We start from the raw sequence: 25436 nt of genomic DNA on the forward strand, positions 1-25436 counted from the left end.
ATTTGGCTGTTTGCTTCTAGTCAGCCAGCTGTTCCATCAGTTTTCTCAATTAACTTGTCATTTTTCAATTCCAAGGGGTTTATCTGGGGTAATTTATTATTGGATATGCTCTTTTCTGTTTATTTATGCTAATATATAACAGATAAGGAGTTATTCCAGTTTTAATCTTTCATAAACCAAGGGCATTCTCAGTTATACTTTGTATCTTTAGGATGCTTCCAGTTGCAAGCAATAGAAAACCCACCTCAGATGGGTTTAAACAATAAGGAAATGTATTGGCTCTCATGACAGAAAGTAGATTTTTAAATTGGTTCATCCAGGGTCTCAAATATTTTTCAAGAACCAAAGTTGGTTCCATCTCTTCACTCTGTTGTCTACAAAGTCAGTCTTACCCTAGAGCTCATTGTAGTCATTGTCTATCTGCCCAAATAATAGAGGCTAAATGCTTTCTTGTTCACATATAACAGGAGAAAGAACTAATACATCTCTACAAATGTCCATCCCTTCATCTTGTTTTGCCAGTTTAGACCTTATGGTTATTCCTTAACTAGAAATTATCATAAAAAGATTGCCATGATCTAATAGGCTTAGACCAAACTTCCTGAACCAATTATTAGCGGGGGCTGGTGAGATGGCCAAGATGGACATAGACTAATCAGGGTCCTCCATATAAAGAGGGGTTAGTTAGTTCCATACTCTGCCTTGGAACAGGTGGAGTGGATATTAGGGAGTCAATCACAAATTTTATTTAATCTCTATCATACATTTTCTACCTCTAAATCCATTTTTAATCGATAAAAAAGTATGTGCCCCCTCATAATAATTGTCAATCCTCTGAAATCTACATTTCCTGCCTATGCTGAACTATGTGAAGTAAGAATGAATAATATAGAGTTAAAACTCAGATACATATGCAGTTAAGAATAAGAATTTAACCCCAGGCCTACTTACTATTGGAATGTTGTATAGCCTTGGGTGAGTCATTCGAACTTCTGAGATTCAGTCTTATCACTTGTGCAAAGGAAACATCAATACCATATTTGCTGTAAAGATTAGAGACAAATTACATATCATTTAGCATAGTGCCTTCTGCCTGATAGGTGGGCATTAAATCATTATCATTTCAGCATTATTTTTTTCACATTATAAGCTCCTCAGAAAATAAAGATTGTTGTCTCTGCTAACAATAGTATATATTTTTCTTTTAAAACTCATTTTTACATCTATTATTTGTTTTGATAAAACCAAATGTGGTGCATAGGTTCTTATTTATATTGATTTTAAAAATGAAGCATTTTGAGATCTGTAATGTTGTTAACATTACTGAGCCAGTGAGAGGCATAATCAGTGTTAGTATAGCTATTTACAAAGTACTTTTTATGTACAGTCCCATAAGCAATTCTCACAATAATGATAGAATTCCAATTATAAAATGTCAAGAAACTGAGATTAATAAGGTGCAGAAACATGCACAAAGCTCTTATATAAAAAGTCAAAACTAGACTAAGATTCTTTTGACTCTACCCAAGAATCTTTTCTTTAGACCAGTTTTTCTTGAAATAGAAGATGCATAAAAACTTCCTAGGCATCTTGTGCAAAATACAATTCTGAGGCTCAAGTCACAGAAATTGTAATTTAGTTACTATTGAGAACAGCAAAGGAATCTACATATTTTTTACAAACATGCCAGAGATTTTTGTTGCTCATCAAAGTCTAAAAGACACTAACAGCTTGTTTTTTTTGTTGTTGTTCTTTAGAAACACACCAAGTTCAGATGAGTAGCTAATTAATAGCATTTAACAAAGAAGATAATCTAACATAATTAGAATCCTACTTTTTAATATATAGTAAAAGTCTTTTTTTTTTTCAGAACAGTGCTATGATTTTGCAAAGATATATTACTCTTTCTCATATTTTCATGGGTCAAAGTGAAAATGTGTACAAAAATAACTCAACAGCTATACTAGGCTGTTAAGTTAATTTAAAAAGTATTCATCACTCATGTATTATAAATCTATATTTGTAACAGACTACATGCTGAGCACTGTGCTAGGCATTGGAAATACAGTATTGAGCAAATTATAAGCACAATTCCAGCTCTCCTGTACCTACAATCCAAAGAGGAGACCTAGCTGGTTTGGCTCAGTGGATAGAGCGTCGGCCTGTGGACTGAAGGGTCCAGGGTTTGATTCCAGTCAAGGGCACATGCCTGGGTTGCAGGTTTGGTCCCCAGTAGGGGGCCTGCAGGAGGAGGCCAATCAATGATTCCCTCTCATCGTTGATGTTTCTATCTCTCTCTTCCTCTCCCTTCCTCTCTGAAATCAACAAAAATATATTTTTAAAAAATATTAAAAAAAAACAAAGAGGAAAGCCACCATTAATAAAAGAATCACATAAATATTAGAAAGCTTTAACTGTGATTTCAACTATGAATGAGAGGTAACGGCACTATGAATATATAGTGGAGTGACAGTTCCTAGGTGGTGCATTCAGAGAAAGTCTCCTGCAAGGAAGTGAAACTAAAGCAGAGATGTTAAATAAACAAGTGAGGAGGGACAAGAATTGTATGCTGAGAAACCAGGTTACATAGATGACATGTATATAGGTATATAGGCAATAATAATAATGAATATGATTTCATAGATATGCTAAATGGGAAACATTAGCAAATTAATTGAAAATAAACTTGCTTTTGAAAAAAATAATTTAAAATGTCCATCTCTCATTTCAATCCTTAACTGTTTCTGGTTAAAAAAAAATGAGTTGGTTATTCTCATGGGATTGAAACAGTAAGAAAGGTTAGTAAATAATAAGAAATTAGGTTAGTAAATGATAGGAAATCTAAAAACACCCTCTAAACTTCATGAGGAACTTAGGATGGTAAGGAAGCATCTAAGACTTAAAGAAGGAAAGATGCAATACTTTATGAAGTTGCACTCTGCCAGCCTACTATGTCAAGAGTATGTTAGGAAACATTTTTTTTGCATAAAAATATTATCAATATACCATGCTCCCTAAATAAGGTTGTATCATAATTCTGCATAATTCTATTATAAAGATGAAAACTCAACAACCACTTATTAATATGTATGAATGCATGATGAACTATAGAAAATCTATTCACATCATTGATTATTACCTTTTAATGAAATGCTTTATTGTTATTTATACCTTTTTTATTATTTGTGTCTATGCAAAATGGTTCTTTCACTAGATGGTTCATGGCATATAATTTAAGTACATGATAAAAATAAAAAATATTATTTGTGGCCTGAGTTATTGAGCTTTTTCTTCTACATCCATCTAATGATCTAGACAGGAGCTAAATCTCCTCTTCACTTGGTGTTAGGAGACATGTCCAGGACTTTGCTTCCATGAATGCCTGCCATTCCTATGAGTGTTTAGAAGTAAGAGATGTCTGCCCCCAAGCAATATTTAAGGGCTTGAAAATAGAATTTAAGGTACCATGGCATATTTGCTATCAAAATTTTCATTTTCGTTTTAAGCAGTTTAAATGGAAAAGCCCACTTAATGTTTTGAATCCCAACATGTGTAATTCCATGTAAAACTTCCATGTGAGAAAAATAACATGAAAGTTCCCAAAAACAAATAAAAATGAAAACAACCTGAATAGATTTTCAGTGTAAAAAATAGCATATAACAATCAGTATACTTGTTGAATCAGGGGGTGTCAGCTCAGGTAGTGATTGTGATCTTACCTAGGTGAGAAAGAGCCAGAAAAGTGGCTGCACTAGGGGTTCAGTCTCAGCATTAGGAAGGTTTGTAAGAACTATTCCTCAGGAAGGGGGACAGTTACACCACGAGAACTATAAAGCCCAGCACCCCAAGGTGTTATCTAAAAGTGATTTTACAAGAAGTCAGTATGCAACTTCCTGTTTGTTATCACATTGACTTGTCATAATTTGCTTTGAACAAGAAATAGCACTCCTCAGACTAAAACTGACTCCTGCTTCCACAAATTTTTCCTCCCAAGCAGGAGGACTGTTTTGTTTGTTTGTTTGTTTGTTTTTAAGGTGGCGTTTTTTCTATCTCAAGTACTCCTTCCTCATGTGAAAAATAATAGGGTTGAACTAGATGACTCCAGTTAATTTCAAGTGTTATGACTATGTAACGTTGCTTAACTATTATATTGTCTTTGTTATGCTAATGACATGAAAAAACAAGACCTATATTGGTATATCATATTTGTGGTTTTTTAAAAATATATTTTTATTGATTTCAGAGAGGAATGGAGAGGGAGAGAGAGATAGAAACATCAATGATGAGAGAGAATCGTCATGTGGCTGCCTCCTACACGCCCCACACTGGAGATGGTGCCTGCAACCCAGGCATATGCCCTGACCGGAATAGAACCTGTGACTTCCTGGTTTATAGGTCAATGCTCAACCCTGAGCCACACCGGCTGGGCTGTTTTGTTGTTTTTTTTTCAGCTTTAAAAGTCAATGGCTTCTCAAAAGTAAAACATTTCCTAGCTGCACATTAGGTCAAAGGAATGAGTCAAGGTGATAGCAATCTAACAGCAAACCAGAGGAGCCCTGGGTTGAGAACTGGCTCCTGCTTGGGACCTTTGTGCATCAGCATCTGCTCGGACACCTTCTTGAAGAAATAAAGGGACTGTGTCCATTTTTCTAAATTGTGTATTTTCAAATTATATATTTATGTTAGTGGTCCTACATAACAGCACTGTCAGGGGAGGAAGGGAGAGGGCCTTTCCAGATTCTTGCCCATCTGACACTGATTCATTACAGCTAAGTATAAATTAATGAGATTTATGCTAAATTAGTGGCATCTGTGTAACATTCAGACAATAGCTACTGTCACACATTTGTCATCTCTGAGATATATACCTATTAATCTATTTTCAAAGATTTCTTCTGTAAATTAGCAGTAAAATCCTTTGAAGAAAAAATTTACATCATGATTTTAAAAAACAGTCAAAAGATGGTAAAAATATGGTCATTATTAAAAACAAAGGTAATGATTGTATTAATGTAATATTGGTGTAATTCACTCCTAAATATATACAGGAAACTAATGGCTGCCATTCAGTATAAAATATTTAAAAATGTAAATTTCTCTGTAGGTAAGACATTGATAAACCAATACTAATAAAATAACTAAAAATTACATTTTCATTTTTTATTTTGGTTGAAAATTGTACTTAATTTATCTTAAAAGGTAAATCACATCACTTTTTCAGAATATTTTTACAATAACATATTAATAAAAAATTTTTAGATTTATAAGAATTTAGAAAAATTGCCCTAGCCAGTTTGATTCAGTGGATAGAGCATCGGCCCATGGACTGAAGAGTCCTGGGTTATATTCTAGTCATGGGCATGTACCTCGAATGCAGGCTCCTCCCCAGCCTGGGCCTGGTTGGGACGCGTGCAGGAGGCAACCAATTGATGTTCTCTCTGTCTTTTCCTCTCTCTTCCACTCTCTGAAAATCTATGGGAAAATTCCTCAGGTGAGGATTTTTAAAGAAAGAATTTAGAAAAATGACCTGTTCATAGTAAATTTCTAATAATAATGAACCTTTTTAAATCATGAGAAGCTTTATATTCATTCATGGAACTGTTCTGTCATTTTTATTACCATCCCACTCTAAGCTTGACTAAGAAAATGTTAATTCAAATATATTTTGATTTAACAAAAAAAAAGGCTATCATATTGGATATTTGTCTTAACAATAATAATTTTAAAATATATTTTACTTGTTGTTACACAATGTTTCAAACTCAAAACATAACTCCTGATGGATTTTTTCTTCTCGATTTTTCCTTTAATGTCTTCTACAAATATCCATTGAGGGCCTAATAGATGCCAAATACATGTTGACTATTCAGACAAATAGAAATTATAGAAAATAATTATAATCAATGTAACAAGTGTTATAATGAAATATAAAATATACTCCCAAAGCACTTAAACATAACATTATCACTGCCTGACATCTGTTTCTTTGAAAAAAAAAAAAATCTGTCTGCCACTGGATTTTAACACAACTGGGGCTGGAATCCTATTTTGTCCTCCTGTAAACCATTCATCTCCACCTGACCTCCATCTCCCATCATCAGCACAGTGTTTACCCATACTTGGCATTCAGTAAATGTTTAGTTAAAAAGCATATACTTAGACTAGCACATACGCATCACGATATGGAGGTTTTCTTGAAAATAATGATTTTTAAAATAACTTTGAACAAATACATGCTTATTGCACAGAATTTGAAAATCCAAACAAGTATAAAGAATGCAATTTAAATCATCTACATTCTCACCTCCAAGCAATAACTATTATGTATACTTTAATGCCCTTTTTTTCCAGTCCTTTATGTATTTGTCAAATTACTATTTCTACATTTATGTTTACATATAAAGTTGCATTTCATTATTTTCACTTATATTGTGAACATTTCCCATATCATTAAATAGTTTGCTATATTAGGCAGTTTAATGGCTGCCTAATATTCTATCATAAGATATTATGATTTGAGCATTACATGATTGGACAGTTGGTTCTTTATAATGCTTTGTAATTATAAATAATTGCACAGCCACAATCATATCCAGTATGTATAAACTTTGTTCACTGTCACTGATAATTTTGCAATGGATTATATGGTAAAATAAATAGACACATATAGAGAAAAACACTTGGTGATTTATCAATTATATTGTAAATTTTATTTTTTAAATCATTTAAAGCAATTACCTATTATCTATTATTAAAAGAAATATACCTTTTAAAAGAACTAATTTAAACATTTTCATAGAGCTATAATACTCAGAAGACAAATAATTTTATTTAAGTTAACAAAGCTATTTTCCACAATACTTTCTATCACACATAGGTGGTTGTTAATAAATGCTTTTTGCAGAGGTAAATAAATATAATGGAAGAAATGGAACAGAATAAATGGAACAATACAGAAGACCTCAAGAACTAAATTATGTTGATAACCCCCTGTTTGAAAACACATTAGCTAAATTTCAAGTCTGTTTTCATAATATCTGAAAGATCCACCTGACAAATTTCCTATCTATGAACAAACTCTCAAGTTAAACTATTTTGAAATCTGTTCCAATTATTCATTGCTGCCTCAAAACTTAGTGGTTTAAAACATCAATCTATTATTTGTTCTCATACTGTTGGCAGCTGACGGGCACAGCCAGGTTCTTACTGGGATTGCTCATGTGCAGGAGTTTCGTGGTAGCTGAAGTTCAAGTAAATGACTTCATAACTTACATGTCCGGTGCCTGGGCTGGAATGTCTGGAATAGCTGGGGGCCATTTGGCTCTCCTTCTGTCCATGAGCCTTTCCAGTTGGCTAGCTTAGACCTGCTTACAGAATGGTAGCCCGTTTAATCGGACTTCTAACGAAGGCATCTGGATTTTCCCATGAACGTTCCACGGGACCTGTGATGACGCTGCACAACTGCTTGTAACCTCTCCTCAAAAGTCAAGCAAAAGTGTAGAAGGCTTCACTTTTCAATAAAGTAATGACCTGCATGTACAGGCAAGGAAGGGAGAGATGGTGGCCACAAGCTGCCACAGAGCCCAAAATGGTTTTGTAAAAGCCATCTCTAACTCTCCCACATGATTTAAATGTGCCTTTCCCTTACACAAGCCTTTACTTTTTCTTTTCTTCCTTCAACTGAAGCAACTCCTAGGTTAACAGTAAAGGGAGCTCAGAACCAAAGGGCTAAATCTCAACTGTGCTGTCCACTAGCACAGGGACTTGAGCAAATAACTTCTCACTAGAATGGACTCTCTGACACCCACTGCCTAGCATAATACCTGACATACAATAAGGTTATTGACTAAGTGATTTATTTATCATTTATTGACTAAACAATCTCCTTTAGATTCTATTATATTCCCTATGAAATAGGGATAGTAAGGCCCACTCCAGTAACATAGAAATACATGAACCAATTAATGTTTGCAAAATACTTAATGCAGTGCCTTGATATGGTAGCTGTTAGTATTGTTATTACAGTTAATAGTCTTATCATTATATTATCATAATTATAGTCTCTCCTCCATATCCCTGTCACCACAGTCTAATAACTTGTTAGACTTCTTCAGCACCTGGATCTCATTTATTTTCCTCATTTTATCTGTAGCCATTATTTTAATACTTTGAACATTCATATGAATGACACGCCCAACATACTCTTCCATAAGTCCTTGACCTTATCAGCCCTGGTAATCATACTCTCCACTTCATTCTAGATAAACACAGTTGGATATTTAAAAGTATCCAACAAGCCGAAACCGGTTTGTCTCAGTGGATAGAGCATCGGCCTGCGGACTGAGAGGTCCCAGGTTCGATTCCGGTCAGGGGCATGTACCTGGGTTGCGGGCACATCCCCAGTGGGAGATGTGCAGGAGGTAGCTGATCGGTGTTTCTCTCTCATTGATGTTTCTGACTCTCTATCTCTTTCCCTTCCTCTCTGTGGAAAATCAATAAAATATATATTTTTTTTTAAAAAAAGTATCCAACAAATTGTGCAATTTTTCTTCTCGCAATACAAGTTTCGATTTTTATAATTTCCCCTCATAATAAACTGGTTTCCTTCACTCCTTTTTTTATTTTAGCCTATCAGCACCATTCTGTCTTTACTTGACTCCCTAGTTTACCTTGATGCCATGGTCGTTCATACATTGGCATCTTTGATAGTAAGTCATATCAAATTTACAAACTCCTAAACTTGAATGGACCCCATTAACTATTTTCTCTGTCCCTAGTCCTGGCTTTCCAGCCTAACCTTGCTTATTCAGTCAGTTCTACCTCAAAATGGTGCTATTGAACCAAATTTGAACTCTAATACTTTTCCAAAATATTTATATTTATGTCTTTCCTCTCTTATCATGTACTTATTCCAGACATTTCCCATTCTTCTCTAGCTCCCAGGCCCATTATCACCCAATTACCTTTACTTATTCTTTAATGAAAAAAATATAAAAACCTTCCCAAATGAGCTCTCTCAGCTGCCCAAAACTTTCTCTACATATTTTTGTTTCTTTCTTCATTTCTCTTAGAGGGAAAAACTGTCAGTTCTCATGATTATTTTCAATACTTTTGCGCATAATCCTAATATTTTGTCACCTTCCTGATAGAAGAGTCCCTGTCTTCTAAATCTTTGGTCTCTGCTATCTGGTGCTGGTTCTTCTCAGTCTTGATAAAAAATGGTAATTTCTCCCTAGCCGGTTTAGCTCAGTGCAGAGAGCGTCAGCCTGTGGACCGAAGGGTCCCTGGTTTGATTCCAGTCAAAGACGTGAGTACCTCAGTTGCAGGCTTCTCCCGGGCCTGTGCTTCTCTCAGGGCACATGCAGGAAGCAACCAATCTAACTGTTTCTCTCACATTGATATTTCTCTCTCCCACTCTCTTTAAAAATCAATGGACAAATATCCTCAGGTGATAATTTAAAAAGTTAATTTCTCATTTCCTAAAAATGTCATTTGCCCAATGAGGCTTTTAAATTTAAAATTCTCTACCAAGAGGTCTTTTCTAGCCATCTGCATCTCTTTAGCATCCCATTTCTTAGCTCCTTACAGTCCAATTCAGCCCTTACTGTTTAGGCTTCATAATCACCAAATCCAAACATCAACTTCCTACATAAGGACTAATTCAGAAAATAAAGTACTTAAGTGTGAGGTTTTTCTTAATTGAAAATAAAAGTATCCTTACAGCTTGAATTGACCATGTTAGGAAATAGAAAAAGGTCAATAAGAAAACCAATTACTTTTTAACCAATAAAATGTAAGTACATATTTTTAAATGCTATTTTAGAAATCACTATTTTAGAAGTTATAATACAAAGGTATATTTCTTCTCATATCAGATCATGGTTGTTTCTTCAAACTAGAATCTACATACATGCATATAGATTAATCATCACTATTCTATATTAATTTTTCATAATCAAAAGTGAAATAACCTTCTCTGACTTATACAATGAATAATATAATAATAATAATAATCACACCATCCTTTTAACTTCCCACAATTTTTTTATACCTCATTTCTAGTATTTGCTCTTCTTTGCTCTGAACTTTCATATCTCCCCTGTAAAAGCTTAGGCTACTTGATAATCACATTTGAATATTTGTACATTTTAGGTTTCCTGAGCATGAAAAATAGGCCTATGCACCCACACTTTATTAGTAATAATGGGATAGGTTTTGTGCCTGATAGCATTGCCTATCACTTCCTGTTGCTGCCTCTATAAGCTGTGATTGATTGCAACAGCCAGAGTTGATATCGACATTCTTGTGTTTGTTTCTATTTTTTTCTTTTCCTATAAAATATAATGGTAATTGGTAGTTGCCCTTAAGCACACAGTGCTAGAAAAAAATCTAATCTATAATTATTTTACCCCCAGAAATCATAAAAACCAGCTTGCATCCCATCACTGTTTACTTCCAATTTTTATTACTAAATATATATTCCATTAAAGACAATTACATAGGTTTATTAAATCTTCATGGAAATACAATTTCTCATGGCTCTTTATCACAACTTGTACTCAACTTTATCCATTCCCTTTTGTCTGTAGGTCCCCCAGGCCCACCAGGGATAGTGATCGTTGAAGAGATCACTGAAAACACAGCCACACTCTCCTGGAGTCAAGCAGCTGACAACCACAGCCCGATCTCCTCCTACAATCTGCAGGCTCGCAGCCCATTCTCCCTGGGCTGGCAAACAGTGAAAACAGGTAAGAGGTTCGGAGGCAATATCAGATGTAATCGGAGCAGCTTCCCATCATGAGCTATTTTGCCATATCTATACTAATAAAAGGGTAATATGCTAATTAGAGAGGATGTCCTTCTGGACAAAGCCATGGTGGTGGGGCCAAGGCAGAGTCAGTTAGGGGTGATCAGGCTGGCAAAAGGAGGGCAGTTAAGGGATCAGGCCAGCAGACAGGCAAGCAATTAGGAGCCAGTGGTCCCAGATTGAAAGAGGGATGTCCTACTGCCGGTTTAGGACTGATCCCTGTCCTAAACCAGCAGTCGGACATCTCTTGAGGGGCCCCAGATTAGAGAGAGTGCAGGCTGGGTTGAGGGACACCCCCCTCCCATGCATGAATTTCATGTACTAGGCCTCTAGCGTGTATATATATATGCTAACAATTTCAGAGGAATCTTTTTGGATTCTTGAAATGTTATCATTTATTACAATACTAGAGGCCCAATGCACAAAATTCGTGCAAGTGTAGGGCCTCACAGCCCCAGCTTCGTCCAGGAGGTCATCCAGATGGTCATCCGGACTGTCATTATGCTATTCAGTCGGTTTGCATATTACCTTTTTATTATTATAGATTAACCATTGTTAGCTTCTTTTAATAAATCTGCCTTGCTTTTTTTCTCTCCTCAATTCCCAGGGAGGAACCACATCATTTATATTTGTTTGTTTGTTTACTTATTGAAATAACTTAAGACTCACATAAAAATTGCAAAAATAACACAGATTTCCTGTGGACACAGCCCTCAGAGTTCCCCCAGGATAACATAACAATAACACTATTATCAAATCAGAAAGTTGGCATTGGTGCAATGCTATTAACTAAACTACAGACTATATTCCTATTTCACCAGTTTTTGTATGCTACTCTTAGTGTAAGTCCTATAAAATTCCATAAAATTTTATTGTAAAGATTCAAGTCACCACCACTGATCACTACTCCAGTTCCTTGCTACCTCTTTATAATCACACACAAAAAGAAAATCTAACATCAAATTACATTATTTAAAAGAATGCAGAATTTTAATGCCTGCTTCTAAGATATTTGCATTATATCTTAATTATTTCAAAAATCATTTCTTCCCAGATGGATTCCATCCCATGTTACAACTAAACTTCCACTATCTCTCCAAATGTGTCTATTTATAAAGCTATGTAGCATCATACTCTCCTGATAGTTATTAGGAACTTATTTAACATATTGGTATTTGAAAAGTATAGTGTCTATACCAGTGGTTCTCAACCTTCCTAATGCCACAACCCTTTAATACAGTTCCTCATGTTGTGGTGACCCCCAACCATAAAATTATTTTCGTTGCTACTTCATAACTGTAATTTTGCTACTGTTATGAATCGTAATGTAAATATCTGATATGCAGGTTGTATTTTCATTGTTACAAATTGAACATAATTAAAGCATAGTGATTAATCACAAAAACAATATGTAATTATATATGTGTTTTCTGATGGTCTTAGGCGACCCCTGTGAAAGGGGTAGCGACCAACAGGTAGAGAACCACTGGTCTATACAATCTAATCTTCAGATGCAGTTGTCCCTTCTGAGTAGGGATTTGTGATTTTGTTTTACTGCCTAAATATAAAATCAATTTGCCTGTTTAGAAGTAAAATATAAAATTTATAAAGTATTTGAGTGCAGTAACCATAAAACTCAATTAACTGGAATGTTATAGGAGTGATGTGTTCCATTTTGTTGCTTAAATAAATTAAATTTGAGAAAAACTTATGTTTGTGTAAAAATTTACAATTTACAGGGGGAGGAAATATATTTACCTGCAAAATATAATTTAAGTTTTTCTTGATATTAGGTGTCTATATTAATTTATAAAATTCAGTTTGATCGTCATTATTGTGTACTATACATGTACATATATTTATTTTGTAATATACATAATTGTGGATATTGGCCTCATTTCTAGCTTCATTTTAACCCTGTGATGCCTCTGCAGATCCAAGAAATTGGGGGAATCTCTAAGTTTGGTAGATAACTCTGAAAAGGACACAAATTCAAGCCACATGAACAGGTTTACACAAGAATTCTTACAACCTCTGCCCCAGTGCTCCCAAATTATCCTCAGTGTGACAGCCCAAGTCTTTTGTTCTGCAGCCAGGAAATGGATTCACCTTCAGATGTGGTGTTATGAATGCACTCAACAAACCCATTCTCCTGCCTGCTGCTATGCTCCCTGCCCACTCTTGTCTCACTGCCCATACAACTTACTATTTGAAGATGTTTCCTTGTGGGTACATTGCAATACACATTTACTTGCTCATCATATGCCCATGTTCTGGTCCCTCTGACCTTAACTCATGGTATACCAACCCAGGACATCTATTCTTCCTCCTACTACACCCATAGTTTACTAGATACTGTTATTCCTTGGTTTCTAACATCTTGGCTCACCTGTTTCTACTTTTTGTTGTTTGATAGATGCTTGAAAGATAGATAGGATATATATATATATAAAATCTTTGAATATTTTGGCACAAGCTATGGACAAATGAAATTGTATGTTAGGGGAAGCTCAGGCATTTGAACTAAATGTTAGTTTGGGGGTTATTTGTTTTAGAAGTCCTTACTATAAAGTTACATCTTTATCTTTCAAATATAATTTGGATGCTGGAAACATTTTAAGTTGGGAGTTTTAAAAATTCTGTTCAGCAAGTACTTATTAAAAAATCAGTGATTGCAATATATAAGAAAAGAGACATTTTTTTCAGAAATATATTTCTATAAATGATTGATTTTATTTGCCCTTGATAGTAATAGGGCTCTAGCAGGATGTCTCTTAACCTAATGAGGCCACTCGTTTTTCTAAAACTCAGCATCTCTTGGAGCTACTGGTAGAGGCAAGACGTCCTCCAGGCAAACCTGCCAAGGATCAGTCCTCAATGCTTGTGTGCTCTGAAGTAGCTGTTTTAAATGTAGTCTGCTTTTACCAGCTCCTAGCACAGTCTGACACAACTTCTTTCATGCTCCTGACAGGGAAAGAAATCCCTCTAGAGCCACATCAGCAGTGGGCCTTTTGTTTTCATAGTCGCTCCTTCATCTAAAACAATTTCAGTAGAGATAAGCTCTAAGGCATAAATATCTATTGGAAAAAAATGGGTTTGAACACTCTGATAAAGTTAATGCAATTCATAAGCTAGTATTTAAAAAGCACTTAAGATTCCTTCATACATCAACATGAATACAAAGAATAGTGAGTTCTTCATTTTTGACAAATGAAGTAATGAGTTGCACCTGGACCTTCTAGCTGAGCACCTGGAATTAACTTATTAATACTGCCTACCCCCAAATCAGACTCACATCAGGTGACTGGGAATGGGACTAATTTACTCATTTTGAAGAGAGTATGAAAACAATGATAAAAAATAATTTCACTTGCAGACCCTCATCCTGGTTAAACAAATTGCTTTTGATTTGGAAACCTAACTTTCTTCTTCATATGACTGAGCAGTATCAGCTGACCTAGTTTTTAACTATGTCTCTTTAGAAATAACAAATCACTTATAATTATAGAATTGTTTTGTCACTGTTAATTCAAATATGTTATTTACTGTTCTTCTATCAGTGGATACATCTTCTGTCCTTGGATGTTTTCCACTGATTGATTGGTTGATTACATTTGTCAACCAGACAGGCTTATTTAGTTTTCATATACTTATTTAATGAAAGTCTTGGATGAAATTATTTTACTAGAAGGCATTTTGACAAGTTTCTCCCTGAATCAATATGGGATCCTCCACTGTCTTTAGTTGCTGTGTGTTGTCTATGAAGCAGAATGTCTTATCCCCATTGTTCCAGAAAGAACATCTTTATAATATAACTAGAGGCCTGATGCATGACATTCATGCAAGAGTAGGCCTTCCTTCCCCTGGTGCCAGCACCAGCTTCCCTCTGGCAACCAGGACCCAGGCTGGCTTCCCTCTGGCCCGGCTTTGTCCGGAGGGACATCTGTTCTAATTAGCATATTACCCTTTTATTATTATAAATACCTGCCAGGCTTTAAAAATACCTTCTTTGGTGAACATTCTCCATTTTCTTTAATCTCCACAATATTGCTTTTGAAATAAAAAATCCTAAGTTTGACTTAAAAGTTTGTTTCTAATTTATTTTATATTGCACATTATTTCATCAAAAATATTAATAACTTCAACTCATGCTTTTTTGTAGCCCTTACAAGTAGCAATGAATTTTGGATTTCTAAATCTTATTTTTGTTTTCCTTTTTAAAGAGAGATTAGAATTAAGGATGGTGGAAAAGATGTGAGATAAGGGAAGGAAACTTTAAAATCTATATGGTAAGAAAATATAAATACATGTAGCTTTGGGAGGAAGGATATTTTTATATTTTAAATTAAAGTTCCTTTTAAATATACAGTGTGAATAATTACATCAAAATTAAAACAGAAACTGTTCCAATTTTTATCACAACTATTTGAATTCCCCTTTTATTCTGAATTCAATAAATATTTATCAAGCAGCTTTCAGCTAGTATTCTAGGCACTTAGGATATATGAGTGAACAAAACAAAACCAAAAATACCTATCCTTGTGAAGATTGTGTTCTCATGGGTGAGGACAAACAATAAAGAGAGAACTAATAAACAAGGAAATTATATAGTATTAAATAACTTAATGAATGGAAAAAATAAAGGTAGTATTATAAAGAGAATCCAAAGTACTGTGGTAGCCCTAAAACTCACTCTGTTCCTGACTCACTGATCTCATGTTCCTGCACATACTGCTTCTAATGCCTTTGCACTATTTACTTCTTCAACCTGGGATGTTTCCCCCCAGATATTCGCATAGCTAAACCTATACTTCCTTCAAAAGTTTGTTCAAGTGTACCTTCTCAGTGAGGCTTATCCCAAACACCTTATGTTAAATTTCAACCTGGCTGTGAAGGAAAGGGAGCCCTCATGCACTGTTGGGATTGCAAATTAGTGCAACCACTGTGGAAAACAGTATGGCATGGGGGATCCTCAAAAAAGGAAAAATAGAACTACCATATCACTCAGTAATTCCACTTCTGGGTGTTTATTTTAAGAAACCTTAAAATGCTAATTTAAAAAAATGCACCCCTATGTTTACTGCATCACTATTTACAATAGCCAAGATATGAAAGCAACCTGTGTCTATCAATAAACGAGTGGATAAAGAAGATGTGGTACATATATATAATCGAATATTATTCAACCATAAAAAGGAATTAAATCTTGCCATTTGTTACTACATAGTGGGATCTCTAGGGCATTATGCTAACTGAAATAAGTCAGACCGAGAAAGACAAATATCATGTGATTTCAACTATATGCAGAATATAAAAATAAAAAATAAATGAACAAATAAAACAGAGATAAACACATAAATACAGAGAACATTTTGATGGTTGCCAGATGGAATGGAGGGTTAGGGGAATAGGTGAAAAAGGGGAAGGGATTAAGATGTACAAATTGTCAGTTATAAAAATAATCACAAGGATGTAAAGTACAGCTTAGGATATATAGTCAATAATATTGTAATGAATATGTATGGTGTCAGATCGGTGCTAATCAGAGTGATGACTTCATAAGTTATATAAGTGTCTAACTACTATGTTGTACACCTGAAACTAATATAATATTGTATGTCAACTATAATTGAAAAGTTTAAAAAATTATTTAAAAATGTATGAATAAACCAATTTCAACCTGCCTGCAAGGGACTATATTGAGTTCCCCTTCCCCACAAATATTCAAATGTTGAAGCCCTAACCTCCCATTGTGACTGTATTTGGAGATGGGAGCTCTAAGGGTATCAAATAGGTAATTGTACAGGGTGGGGCAAACAGAGTTTATTCTTGTATTATTATTATTTATTAATTATATTTTCCATATGAAAAACTGTAAACTTACTTTTGCCCCAGCTTGTATAAATGAGCCTGGATTTTAAGGGAGAGACTTAAAATAAAGATAAAAATTGGGAAATTATTGGCATATAAATTACATTTAAAATCATGAGACTGCATGTTATCTCCAAGGATATAAGTTTAAAATAGGTTTTAAAAATGGAAGGCTAGAGCATTTCAGTAGTAAGAAGTTGTGGAGAAGAACAACCAACCAAAGAATACAGAGGGAAAGTAACAATTTAATTATAGGGAAAACCAAGACCATGTGATATACTGGAAGACAAAAGAATGAAGTATATCAAGGAGGGGAATGTAATCAACTATGTCAAATGCTGATGACCTATCAATATGAGGCCTGAGGATTGACCATGGAGATCATTGGTGACTTTGACGACAGCAGTTTTAGTACAATAGTAAAGACTCAAGTCTCACAAAAACGGATGCAAGAGATAATGGAAGAGAAATTAATATGGGCAACTCTTTTAAAGAGTTCTGCTGCAAAAGGAAATGGAAAAATCAATATATTTCACAGTCAGAAATGCCATAATTTGCTTATGGGTGGAGTGGGACAGGGGGAAAAGAAAGGAATTCAGGACAACCTCAATATTTTGGCTACAAAATCTATAAGAATGTAATCATCATATACTAAATAAGGAATACTCCAGAAGTAGGTAGGGGAAACTTAAGGTTGAAAGCCTTATCCAAGTAGAAATATCTAATAACCAATTGGACATATCAACCTGGAGTTTAGGGAGGAGGTTCATTGCTGAAAATTTTAGAGGCATCAGCATACAGAGGGTATTTAAAACCCTGAGAGTGGATTAGATCACCATGGAGTAAGGAAATGGGAAAGAGCTCCTAGAACTGGAATGCATCTGGAAGAGGAAAAGAACCCAGCAACTGAGACAGATAAAGATGTCCGGTAGGAGAAAAACAAAAGTTAAATTTTGAAAAATATTTCAAACAGAATTATCAACTGTGTCAAGGGATGATGCTAGGTCAAGGAAAATGAGGAAGAGAGATCTTACCATAGGGTTTTAGTAGCAGAGACCATTGGTAATTTGGACAGGATCAGTTAAGATGGAATTCAAGGAATAAGAGACTTATTGGAGTGGGCTCAAGAGAGAATGGAAGAAAACTAATCAGTGACAGCAAGTAAGAGCACAAACAACCCTCAAGAAGTTTTGCTATAAAAGAAGCATAGAAACTGAATGAATGATGGAAGGATAAGAAATTTTGAGAGAATTTTGTTTGTTTGGGTTTGGTTTGGTTTGGTGGGAAAGACACCTGCATACTTATTATGTGGTGGGAAAAAATCTATTAGAGACATTTGGTTGGTGGTAGGGAGGAGAGAGAGACACAACTGAGATGGACTGATTATTCTTTACGGTAACTTAAGATGGCCACCCCTAGAGAAGCAGTAAGTGTCCTCAGAGGGGATTCGGGCTCCTATTAAACAGTTGGAAGAATGTTCAGAGGAAAGAATGAGTATACAGGGAATTTTGCTAATGATGGATTGTGAATTCCAATGGTCAAACCAAAAGGATTTTCAAAGACTAAAGAAAGATGGTAACTGGGACAGAAAAGCAAATGAGCAGAATTCTATGGGGATTCCAGTAAAAAAGATGAGAGATGACCTAGAGGTCTAGAGTTGCTTGATGAGACTGATATAAACTGAAATACATGAAACAGTGAGGTGAGTCCTTGTGGACCCAAGGCAAGTATTGGCAATACAGGGTAGGCTAGGGGTTGGGGAAGGCTGAGTGTCTGGGGATCTCTCCTTCCCACCTTTATGTTTGGCAGGCACAGCTCAGCAGTTCAGCAAGCTATGGACTGAACAGTGGCTTTTCATCGCCCCACTCCTCCCTCCCCCCATCTTTTTGACTCCAGGGATATTTATTGTTCAGTTTCCAGTGCAGAGGTGACAGACTTTTTTCCAGGTCTTCATTTCCCTGCTTTAAAAAATCAGCTGTGCAAGGGCTGTGAAATCTGTCAGGCAAACCACACTGTCTATACTCCAGCCTTCACCTTTCACAGAGCTGATTATTTGGTAAAATTCTCCTGATGCATTTCAAAAGAGATTTTCGTGAGAAATCCAAATGCATTTAATTCCACCTTGTCATAGCAAAAACTGCACTGAGTCATCAAATCAAGAGCTCCCCAGCCCCTCCCATCCATGATTAAACAGAAACCCAGGACAGGATACAAATCCAGGGGATCTTTGCAAATCCTAAGGGTGATCCTTTTCTCTCCCCATTTTCACCCCTGTAATAAATGTTCTTCCAGAAATATTTCCTAGACAGCAGAGATGTGTGAACAAGAAAGGCAGCCTCAAATAAAGCATACATATGATGTAAGAAATTTTACTATGTGGTAACTATATTGACAAACAATCTTATCCTATATAATAAAGAGCTAATATGCAAATGGTCATCATGCCCTCATGCCATCATGCCATAACAGCTCAGATACTCAACTCTGGGGAGAGAGAAATGGGGATCAGCCAGGCACAAATGAGCTCGCAAGAGAGGAATGGGGACCAGTCAGGCTGTGGCCTGGGAGAGGGACAAGCCGCACGCCCCACAGTCCCTTGCTGCTGTGGCCAGCCCAGGCAAAGCCAGCCTGGGTCCTGGGTACCTGTGGCCGGCCAGAGGGAGTAAAGCCCAGGTCCAGGTGCCTGTGACCAGCTGGAGGAGGGAATCCTGGGTCCTGGGTGCAGGCGAGGCAGAAGTGGTTAGGGGAGATCAGGCTAGCGGGGGAGCAGTTAGGGGCAATCAGGCAGGCAGGCAGAGGGGTTAAGGGTGATCAGGCAGGCAGGCGAGTGATTAGGAGTCAGAATGTGAGAGGCAATTGGACATCCCCCAAGGGGTCCTGGATTGGAGAGGGTGCAGGCCAGGCTGAGGGACCCCTCCTCCCCTTCCTCCCCCATGCATGAATTTCATGCACCAAGCCTCTAGTACTTTAATAAAATCAAAATTTAGTACAAAAGTCACTCCAAGAAGAGTTCAGAGGTTCCCCTTAGCTCCTACAAACTGGAGTTTTTAAATTGGAAAGGTGTGTTGTTAATCTGCTGCTTGGAACTGCCAAGTGGCTAAGCATGTTTGCCAGAACTGGAAGAGACAAACTGCTCAAGAAGTTTCCCTAGAAACTGAAGAACTGTTTGCTTAAATTATATCACTGGGTGTCTTCTCTGGGACTGAGGGATTGACACAATGATTTTTAGTACAGATAATGGCAAGTTATAGTATGGCAATTCATGTATAACGATGAGGTAGAAAGAATTCTAAATAACTACAACAAGTGCTTACTTCCTGAAGATTGATTTTGATTTGACTAATGAGACCAGAGGTGACACCATGGCCATGTGTGATGAGGAAGTAGGCATCAGCCTGCGGATCCTGTCAGGGCCTGTGGTACCCTTGATTGCTAGTTGTGACCATTTTCCAGTCCTCCTAATGACATGAAATCTCCTAATGACATGAAACCTCTGTCTCTCCATAGTCCCAGAAATCATAACAGGGGACATGGAGTCAGCCATGGCGGTGGACTTGAACCCCTGGGTGGAATATGAATTTAGAGTGGTTGCCACCAATCCAATTGGGACTGGAGATCCAAGCACCCCATCTCGAATGATCCGCACCAATGAAGCAGGTAAGAGTGAGAATTCCATTTGTTATGCCTCTAATCACTTTGACAGCAAGCTGAATTAACCATGATTGCTTGCTTTAGTATAATCTTTCCGGATTCATTTGCCTAGACCTCATAAAAACATATGGGTTAACATAGGAGGTCATGGTTCAATTCCAGGTTAGAGCACATGCCTGGCTTGCAGGCTTGATCCCCAGTAGTGGGTGTGCAGGAGGCAGTTGATCAATGAGTCTCTCTTATTATTGATGTTTCTATCTCTCTCTCCCTTTCTCTTCTTTTCTAAAATCAATAAAAATACATTTTTAAAAAAAGATTAATCTTTTATGTCCCTATAAAATTGGATATAAAAATATCTAGTAAGGCACTAGCTTAGGTAAACACAAATGTCAATAATATTGATGAGAACAATATGAAGACAATAGATAAATGAAGGGGGTAGATTGCAGATACACAGAGGGGGGAAAAAACAAAATTTAATGACTTTGAACTCAATGATAACATATGAATCTCAAAAATCATTAAAATATAAGTCATCCAGCTGGTATGGCTCAGTGGCTGAGTGTCAACCCATGAATCAGCAGCTCACAGTTCAATTCCCAGTCAGGACACATGCTCAGGTTGCAGCTTGATCCCCAGTGGGGGCATGCAGGAGGCAGCTGATCCATGATTCTCTCTCATCATTGATGTTTCTATCTCCCTCTTCCTCTCCCTTCCTATTTCTCTAAAATCAATAAAAATATATTTTTAAAAAGAATATAAGTGCACTGAGAATGGGGCTTTTGTTTTATTTGTTCACTGTTCTATCTCTATCACCAGGTAGTGTCAGGCACTAGTGCTCATGTGTCTTTGTTGAAAGATTAAAAGGGAATATTTTTTTATTCTTTTATATGTCCCTAAGTACACCAGTACCTAGGTCAGAGACACATTTACATAGAAAACTAATAATTAAATGTGACTATTTTGTATTATAGTTACAGAATTGGACCAAAAATTTGATTTGTGACTTTTTATAAATTTAATAAAGTTTATAATAACTAATCTATCAAAAGAGTTGATTCTTTCTCTAAAACACACTAGGTCTGGTTCTTTAAAAAAAGTGTTTCTCTAAAACACACTTGTTTTTGTTGTTGCTGTTTTTAAGAAAAAAATCTCAAATCTTCAACTTATTGAATTAAGTGTGAATAATCTTACAAAAGATATTCCAATTCTTTCCATGTAAAATTTAAGCAACCAAGAAAGTACAAGATAAAGTAGTCTAAATATGTTGGAAATGATTCATTCACAGAAAATCCAACTTTTCTGCGTCAATGATTTGCCTATTACAAGTTGTTTTATTTACTACTTTTTCAATAGTGTGAGTTTAACTGAACATTAATTGCCTGGTTGGATGTTCATGCATTCATAAAATCAGTCATGCTTTCATTGTGTACAGGTGCTCATTAATTAAGAGTGTAACAGTTTAGTCGCTCCTCATTTTATGTACTCTCTGTGCAGATATTGAAATAACTGCCAATATTAGTACTTATGCATACATATTTTCTAAAAAGCTCTGCCTTATTTTGCATATAGTTAATTGTGTTTAAACAAAGGCAAAGATTACTGCCTCATTCAGTGGCTCTTTATAAATATTCATTTTGAAAATAAATAATCTGTTTGGGAGGAATAATCCTTTTAGATTTTTTTATAGCATAAATCTCCTTGTGCCATTAAAAAGAATTTTAGTAAAAAGCACCTACTTTCCCAGCTCAAATGTATTCAGGTGATGCATTTTAAAAGATTTCTCCCGTGGCTGTTTCTGCATCTACCTCAATTATACAGCCCCTGTCTCTCCATTTTATCGAGTTCTATATACATGACATACTTTAGTCCATTAAAATCTTATGGAAGAGAAGAGAAATAGCATGAAAAATGCATGAAACGCTCTCCTTTGAAAGCGAGTTGAAGAAGGCTTGTACCGCCTACTTTATGTTTCCTGTGCTTTGGTGCAACACAGGGTTAGAGCTACTAATGGTGTTGAACCAAGTGTTGAGTTTTGTGCCTGTCTCGTCAGGCAGCACAGATTAAAAGAGACACCAACATCCTGAGATGTTCTCTCCAGTCGCTCACTCTGCCTCTATTAAGTATATGTCCTGTATTGTCCTGTATTTCAAAAGATGATCCTGCTCTAATAGACCAAGTAAACTTTGAAAATCAACGGAGCTGCTTAGAAGAGAAAAGGTTTCACATTCAGGATATGGAATTGAAACTTTTATGTCCTTATAAAATTCTCTTATTTACTAGAATATTCTAAATACCAAACCAGCTTTAGTAAAGCATTTTTGCCTTAGAATTACTCCTTTCCCACACACCAAAAAGTTAATTATTTTGCAATTTCCTCTAAGATATATTTTGAATTTTCTAGTCATCAAAACACTGTTAGTAGTAAATAAATATAAAGTAAATTGATTTAGCTTGACTTTTTATTATTAAGATGTCAAAATAGTAATAACAATATGTTTTACTTTAATGTACATTTATATTTATCTATAGTACAATTTTATTACAAGTTTTAGATAGATAGAGATGCCCCTGTATTTTATTTTAGAAATGTGTTACATCATCATCAATACAGTATATATATATATATATATATATATATATATATATATATTTGGGTTGCATAATGGAAATGCTTTCTCTATTATTTAAAAAGATGACACTCAGGAGGGAAACACATTTTAGGATATGGATTTGAAATATATGCTATGGTAGAAATGAAAAAAATATATATGCAAAAGTGAATACAGTACAGCAATTCTCTCATTTAATTAAACTGTAATATTCTATGAGTTATATATTTATAACATAATTGTTGAGAGATAAATGAAAAGGTGAAGGATAGAGGTGATTTACCTCTGTAATTTACGAAATAGTGTAAACTTGTTAGTATCAAAGCCCTTGGCATATATCTCAATATTTGCAGTTTTCTTTACTTCAAATTATGACTAATTTTATATATCTGAAATTAAGAGTTTGAGTTTTAGAGTTAGGCAGATCTAAATTAATGTTCTTCTCGTCCACTTGCTAGCAGTGAACTTGGTAAGATACACAAATTGTTTTGAGGCTCAATTTTCTCAGTTATTAAATGGGGATAATAGTACTACTTACTGCTTTGGACCATTGTATTGAATAAGATAATGCCTGTAAAGAGCTTAGCATAATACCTGGTACATGATAAATGCTTACTATTAGCCACTTATTATTATGATTATCATTGACTTTTATTGTGTTATTACTTTATTATGTGGAAATTTAAACTATAGTAACCACGCGCGAGCTGCTTTTTTTCATATTGAAGAAGCATTTTCAGGTTAAACATATGTTGGTCAATATGGTTAGGGCCATCCAGTCTCTTGGCTTGCCGCTGGCTCCTCCAAAATGTTCTGCATTGAGCAGTCTCTGCTGCAGGCTTCGTGCCCTCAGGCCCTGCTCCTCAACCCGCCTGAATGGCTGGGAGTTAGAACCTTTCAGGGTATGGTGCATACTCTGACTCTTATGTAGGCAAGTTTCAGTCTATAAGGAGGAGTGATGTTGTCCCAACATATAGACACTTTCTTTGGTTCTGATAGCATAGATAAGATGGGAACTGGGTAGGGGGGGACAATAGGGGGACAGGAGGGGGCATCTGTAATACACTCAACAATAAATAATTTTTTAAAAAAGACAAAAGGAGCAGAGAAAAAGAAGTGTCAAATGGAAACACCATGCTCAAAAAGTTTGTTCCACATTAAAAAAGTTTGCAAAGCTGTTTAGTACACTGTTTTCTCCCCTGAAAATTCTCTTTTCAAAGGGAAATGGGAAATGTCACACACATACTTCTGGCCACAAAAGGAAAAAAATATTTTTCTCCGTTTAAGAGATTATTTCTCAACCATGTGAATATGAATATCAAGTAGGCAGACAGATGAAAATCTTTCCTAGCCTTAGCACTGTCTGCATTATATCACTGTTATGTAACTGGTTTACTAAACAGACTGAACTCTGTAGAGTTTAAACATAAGATAGTTTCCTTTTTCTCTCCCACTGCTCTCCAATTTGCTCCTTCTGATTTCTGGCTTCAGCCACAAATATATCCACGGTGTGTTTAGGTACTAGTGCAGTCTCATTCTCAGATTACAAATTTTTAATTTTGATTGACATAAAAACTGACTTCCAATTCCATGTTTTCTTCCTTCCATCCCAGCACAGGCTTGACCCAAAGGTATTTATATGTCTTTCTTTCCTTCTTTCCACTTCCTTCTCCCCCCTTCCAATCGCTGCTCTGCACACTTCTCAAATCAGGCAAAAGACTAGGAAAAACTACTTAGATGGTAAAATGTGTGGTTCTCTCTTGGGTGTTGAGTGCTCCATGTGATGGGATTTGTCCACATGATGCTTTTCTCTCTCAGAAGGTGCATTGGGAACTTTGGAGACTCTCCCATCGCCTACCAGGCAAGCCTACTCAATCCATCTCCATATTGTCCACTTGGCCCACAGTAATGATTGCCCATTCCCGTGCTGCCAAATTCTAGAAACACACAGTATTCTCAAGAATTAATTTGCTCGCTGCTCTGGTAACATCGTGTGGGGCTGGGCCATCATTACAAAATCTTGAACCTCATGGCATCAGCCAGTGTGAGGAGTAATAAGCATCTGTACTCTGTAGCAGTTATTTTGCTCCTCTTCTTACTTAGCTTGAGGGAGAATAGGCACTCCGACTTCTCTTCTATTGTCAGCTGGGGGGTGCAAAGAGATACCACAGCACATCCATCTGCTGTACTGACGACCTTCTTCCAAAACATTCCTTGTGCTAAAATCTGGAGGGGTAATGGGAAAGGGCCATGAAATTCTGTTTCTCTATTTCTTAGGAATTCAATGGTTTCATCCAGCCCACCTCACTTTAACATCCAAGGTTACATGTGACTCGTCCCAAGTCCAGAAAAGACTCATTTAACTTCCTACTATAATTTCTTCAGGGTTATACATTATCTCCTTCTTTCTGCAAGGACCTTGCTTTGTTCATATTTGTATCTTCACAGTTCTTGTCCCTGATCACTACTTAGGAAATTTATTGGAGCTCAAATAT

At 36.0% G+C, this 25436-nt stretch overlaps 1 protein-coding gene across 1 annotated transcript in view; it reads left to right on the top strand.

Annotated features, from left to right (window-relative positions):
- CNTN5 (contactin 5) overlaps positions 1–25436 on the top strand; it is a 1066495-nt gene that overhangs the window by 978966 nt on the left and 62093 nt on the right. Inside the window, exons 17-18 of the mRNA XM_081099170.1 lie at positions 10590–10748; positions 20186–20335. Coding sequence (XP_080955296.1) covers positions 10590–10748; positions 20186–20335 — 309 coding nt within the window. The remainder of the gene's footprint in view (positions 1–10589; positions 10749–20185; positions 20336–25436) is intronic.

Source organism: Myotis nattereri (assembly GCF_964212035.1).
Source record: "Myotis nattereri genome assembly, chromosome: 9".
NCBI lineage: Eukaryota > Metazoa > Chordata > Mammalia > Chiroptera > Vespertilionidae > Myotis > Myotis nattereri.